At 38.3% G+C, this 5,844-nt stretch overlaps 1 protein-coding gene across 1 annotated transcript; it reads left to right on the top strand.

Annotated features, from left to right (window-relative positions):
• Positions 1–13: 13 nt before the first annotated feature.
• On the top strand, positions 14–5,507 carry LOC104076237 (intraflagellar transport protein 140 homolog; the record flags this gene model as incomplete). The annotated part of the gene is made up of 4 exons (XM_009577042.1): positions 14–160; positions 1,375–1,596; positions 4,052–4,173; positions 5,365–5,507. Coding segments are annotated over exons 1-4 (634 nt in total), but the record flags the coding sequence as incomplete, so codon positions are not given.
• Between the last annotated feature and the right edge of the window lie 337 nt (positions 5,508–5,844).

The following is a 5,844-nucleotide window of genomic DNA, read 5'->3' as shown; positions in this document are numbered from 1 at the left end:
AGCTTCTGCTGTTATGGCTGTGTATGTGGATCATCGAATAGAAGCTCCGGATTCAGTTGCCTCCCCTTCTCACATAGCATGGCACCCACTTCATCCACTCCTGGCAGTTGCTTCCATCAGCACAGCCTCTGGGGGCTGTGTGGATATCTACCTGGAACAGGTGAATAATCAGCAACTTTGCTTTTGGGCTCGATACCATTTTGCTGGTTTGAAACTTCACTTTTTTTATATATATATATTTGCAGCCTTACTTATGCTCCTTGAATCCCGCTCTCTGGATTTTAATTATTATCCATGTCCCGTGCTACCTAGGGCATGTCAGATTAATCAGCTACTCATTACATGTATTTTATAAAAAGGTCTTCATAAATTGAATTGATCTTTCCATTGAAATTTAATTTTTACAGCCTTTCTTGTTTGTGATGGTTACCAGTTCACTTTTTACTTCTCATAGTATGAGAATTTCAGGCTTAAAAGTAAAATGGACACATGCTGCTTCTTTTTTTTAAACTCTTAAGTGAATAAAATGTACTAAGGAATGTAAATTAAATCATTCCTCCACCTTGAGACTGAACTGATTTGCTAGACTCAGCTTGTTCCGTTTGAGTAGGTTGTTTCCTTGTACGGTTTCTGCCTGTAGACAGATATTTCCTTTGCATACTCTAAACTTTACACAAGAGGCTTGCGTAGGACTTTGGTTTGCATAATTTTCAGGAAAAATTGTGCTATATAGGGAAATGGTACTACAAGCTATCTAGCAGCAGACGTACTGGAAACGTTTAAGTCTGTTAATATGAGTAGCCCTTCCAAGTGCATTATGAAAAATTGTCATCCAGATTTTACAAATGGAAAAATAAATACATAGAGAGGTTAAATGATTTGCCTGAAATATTTGCTTGAATTATTGCAAACCATGCACAAAGGAGTGTCTACCTTTAAGAGCTGTTTAACCATTAGTTTATTCTGTGTCCTCAGTGAAGTGCTTCTTTTTCAAAAAGTGTTTTTTTTTTTTTTACCTCGAAACGTGCTCGAAGCCTTCTTATCCTTCATACAGGAGTAAAAGCTTGATATTCAGTGAATGCTGCTCATATATGCTGTGAGGGAAGAATAGCCTGGAAAAGCAGAGTGAGGCAGTCACTTAACACTGCCGTGCTTTCATTAGCAATTTTCAAGTGGATATACTGCATGTTGTAGCACATTTTTATGCACGTGAAATAGCTATAAAGAGAATTTGTGTAGCCACTTCATATCTCTTGCAGAAAGCTCTATTACATGCCAGTCCTTTATCACAGAATAATATCTTGTTGACTGAGAAGTGAATCTGAAGGTTTAGCTGCATCCTTGTACTGAGTTTCACTTTATTTCCATTTGCAGGGAGAACATGTGTCCGATACACATGTTGAGAGAAGCTTTCAGGTCACATCACTTTCCTGGCACCCTTCCAGACCGATTCTTGCAGCAGGCTGGGAGACGGGAGAAGTTGTGGTACTTAACAAACAAGACAAGGAGCACCACGTTGTACCACCAAATCATAATGCCAAAATTACAGTCCTAAACTGGAGTACAAATGGTACCCGCCTTGTGTCTGGTGATAGGGTGAGTAGCTGAAATGCCAAATGTGTGTTTGATGTGGAGCACAGTGTTGCAAGCCCTGTGATTGGAATGGATTATAGAATGGATTGTTAGGGGAAGGGAGAGTTGCAGGGGAGATAAATTTCCTCGCTTTAGGTACAAATTAAAACTGTTTGGGAGTAAAATAAAATCTCAGTGTTTAAACTTTTTCTACAGTACTTGTTGCTGTTTTATCAACTTATCTTTAAATAAAAGTGTTTCAAATCTCAGTATGTGCTGAGCAGTAGATTAGGGTTTAAGGCTATTTAATGGATGGGGTAATTGAGGCATAGACAATTTGAATTATTTGCTCCTGTCTATGCACGAATTTTGTGGCAGAATCAGGAATAAAGCCCATATGTCAAGAAACAAATTCCAGCTACAACATATTCATCCATAGTGAGGGCATAGCAATGCTCACTTAAGTACAAAAACCCCATGCTAATCTCTCTTGTTCTGTTTTTATTAATACTCCAAAAATGAGTCAAACTTATTGTATGGAAAATATGTTGTGGAAATACTTGAAATGAGTCTATTTCTTGATGAGCTGGATGCCCTTTTATGTAGTGAAATGACAAACTAGCTATTGAATATTTAGTATTTGGGATTAAGTATTCATAGAAGATTCTGGTTTTGCCAGTTCTTGAGTCAGCAAATGGGAAAAAAAAAAAAGGTGGTTTTTTCTATATTTTCCATGATATAAACTTGAGCTTGTCCAAGAATTTCAGTTGTGCTCTTTGAGAATTCTTACCTATAGGAGTCAGAGGAAAATACAATTTTAAATCGTTGTTTGTAAAATTCTGTTGCTGCATTTGACAGAAATGCAGAAATTCAAAATTGAGTAAAAAATGAATTTATCCTCTTCTTTATTAGAAAAGAGAAAATGCTGCCCAGACAAAAGAAGGTGACGCACAGTGTAACTGAGGCCTTATTTATATGGAGATAATATATTAATGTAGCCGCAGCTTACATTAACCCTACATTTATGAACAAACTTATTTCAAATTGATTTATTTGGTATCAGATCACAGTAAGGAAGTCGTCTTAAAACAGACATAGCTGTTCTTATAGGCAAATTTAAGAATTTTATAGACTCATCCTAACTGCTCCTCTGGTGAGAGTATTAATCAAAGTAGAATAAGCAGTGGTTTCAAGGAAATACCTTAACGTGACAAAACAAAGGCTATGCATGTATTGACATGAATGGTCTTCAATTTCATGTAGTTTCAATTGCAGTAGTTGGAAAGACCAACCTCAATAGATGGAACAGCAACACATTAGAAAGAAAAGTTCATTATTGCAAAATAGCTGTATTACCCTCTGGAGACATTGAAACACACAGCTGAATATTTAGTTCAGAGTTCAGGGTATTCCCTGGTCAATGAAATGTGGGTCCTTAAAAATCTGCAGCTGTGTGTGTGGTGGCCAGCTTGAGCTAATCAGCCTTGCTAAGAGCCCAGGCTTGTTCAGCTGAGCACGCAGCCAGTTCAGCATCCTCCGGCTAGCTCCAAGGTGGGGTGTCTGCCCAGTACTGCACTGGGTGGGCCCACTCATCCCTTGTGTTGCACACTCAGTGTCATTGTACCATGGTCTGATGTGCAGCTTAGGTATGCTTTGTTTCCTACGTCTTTTAGGAAACAGCTTTTAAGTTTGTTTTTAAAATGTTTCCCATGAAGGTTTATATTCAGATAGCTTCCATTAGGTGAGTGCTGCCAGGATCATACTCTGCTCATATTAGAGGAATACCCTTAGAAAGAAGATAAATATTTGGGCCTTGATTTGGTTTCTGTTTGATCTTCACTGGGACTTCATAACTGAGAGTGCTCAGCTGAGAACATTCAGTCATGATAAATCCTGAGTTGCAAGAAAATTATTTGAAAATAGCTTCTTAAAGTTGGAATAGGATGCTGTGAAAATCAGAAGCTCTTAATTTGTGTTTTAAGTAACAAATAACATGGACGAATTCCAGGTTTCGATCACGCAAAAGAATCCTAAGGATTTAGGTGCTTTCTGTAATGAAAGCTTATTTATAAGGCAAATAGCCTTTATAACAAGAAGCTAAAGCTTTGGGTTGTTAAAAATTGTTGGGAATGATTGGCAAGAAAAAAGTGGAAAGGGAGTTACAAATATTTGCATATGCTACTTGCAGCGGAAAACCGAGGCTGTTGTATTTAATTGCTCTGGCAGTGTCATTTTACTAAGAATGGATATGACCAACAAGCTTTTTTAGATAACTTGATTTTAATTAGCAAATAATATAATGTTAAAGGTAATTTTTATTCCCTATGGCTTAGTTTTAAGTGGGAGTAATTATATGTGTCAAGTAAATGAAAGGAAAGGTGTTACTCTGTCAATAAAATGTTTATTTTTCTGTGCACTGAGTAGCTGGAGTCTGGATTCTCATCTGTGTGCAAATGAACTAACTGTTGTCTTTTTCTAGCATGGTGTCTTGGTTCTGTGGAAAATGGATCAGCGTGGCAGAGTGCAGGGTCCTGCCCTGCTGAAACAAGAGTATGGAAAATGTCTCTCTCACTGTGTCTTTCGACCACCCCCTCCTGGCGAGTAAGTATCATGCCCCATCAGAGCACTGGTAGACCAGGTCTTTCTCTTGTTCCACAGAAAGAAAATCCTACTCACAGACAAACCTTTTTTAAAATACACGTTAAAAAAAAAGTTCTTCTCCTAATTGTCCTTTAATTCCAAGTTCTTCTCCCACTCTAGTAGCTGGCTATTTGTGTCCCGTATGCAGCAACAGATCTTCCTTTTGTCCATACCTTTCTCTCTGTTGCCGTTGACTCTTCTTCCTTTAGTTCTTCTAATTAGCAATGTTGCTGATTGTGAAAAGCAGAAAGCCCACTGAAAACAAAATTATCCATGAAATTATTGGCAAGAATAATTAAATTAAAAGTAAGTTCTTAAACATTATTATTTCTTTCTTTTCCAAGCAAGAAATAGGAAACGGCTGTAGGAAAAAAAAAAAAAAAAAAAGAATTTTCCTTGTCTGGGCCACTTCTGTTTCGCATCTCTGTAAAAATAATAATGCTTATGGAAAAAGCATTGAAGCCCTCAGCACAAGAAAGACATGGACCTGTTCGAGCGGGTCCAGAGGAGGGCCACGAAAATGATCAGAGGGTGGAACACCTCTCCTATGGAGAAAGGCTGAGAGAGTTGGGGTTGTTCAGCCTGGAGAAGAGAAGGCTCCGGGGAGACCTTATTGCAGCCTTTCAGTACTTAAAGGGGGCTTATAAGAAAGATGGGGCCAGACTTTTTAGAGGGCCTGTTGCAACAGGATAAGGGGGAATGGTTTTAAGCTAAAAGAGGGTAGATTTAGGCTAGATCTAAGGAAGAAATTGTTTACGATGAGGGTGGTGAGACACTGGCACAGGTTACCCAGAGAGGTGGTCAATGCCCCATCCCTAGGAACATTCAAGGTCAGGTTGGACGGGGCTGTGAGCAACCTGGTCTAGTTGAAGATGTCCCTGCCCATGGCAGGGGGCTTGGACTAGATGACCTTTAAAGGTCCCTTCCAACCCAAACCATTCTATGATTCTATGAAAAAAAGGTGAAACAATGCAAATGAAAACTAATATTAAAATTTTGCTTTCTGTCTTTTTGAGTTTGTCCTTTTTCCAATCAGTGTGTGAAACGTCTTTATTCTTTCTTTACAATATGTTTTATTAACTACTCATCCATTCTTTGAGATGGAAAGTACTCTGTTATGTAAGGAATTGGAAATCACGTATCTGTTTGCAGGGACTTTGTACAGCTGGCAAAAGCAGCTGTGGGTGGTGATGAGAAGGCCTTGGATATGTTTAACTGGAGAAAAGCTGGAACGGGAGCACCTCTGAAAATGGGACTCCAGGAAGGACTGTCCTTCTTTATCACTTTGACAGATGGTAAGAGCAAAACCACTTTTCCAGTCTGCTGGAAATCTGTCTCCTTAATGCTTCAAAATTGGTCAGTGCACGATAGTCCTGTTTTCATATATCCAACATCTAGAGTATATACATATATCCATCATTTTCATATATCCAACAGGATAGAGTATTCATAGGAGTTGAAGAATGTTTGGTAAGAAGAATGGAATAAAATTTTTAAAATCTTAGCATCTTTGGGGTGATTAATCTCCAGAAGGACACCATTGGTATTGGATTATTCAGGTTTCCGAAGAAGTGAGTGTAAGGAAAGTGATCTCTAACACCTAAGTGTAAATAAAATTAGAAGTTGTCAGCA

The sequence above is a fragment of the Fulmarus glacialis genome, unplaced genomic scaffold (genome assembly GCF_000690835.1).
Source record: "Fulmarus glacialis isolate BGI_N327 unplaced genomic scaffold, ASM69083v1 scaffold14904, whole genome shotgun sequence".
Taxonomy (NCBI): domain Eukaryota; kingdom Metazoa; phylum Chordata; class Aves; order Procellariiformes; family Procellariidae; genus Fulmarus; species Fulmarus glacialis.
This window is presented reverse-complemented; position numbering and strand designations above follow the sequence as displayed.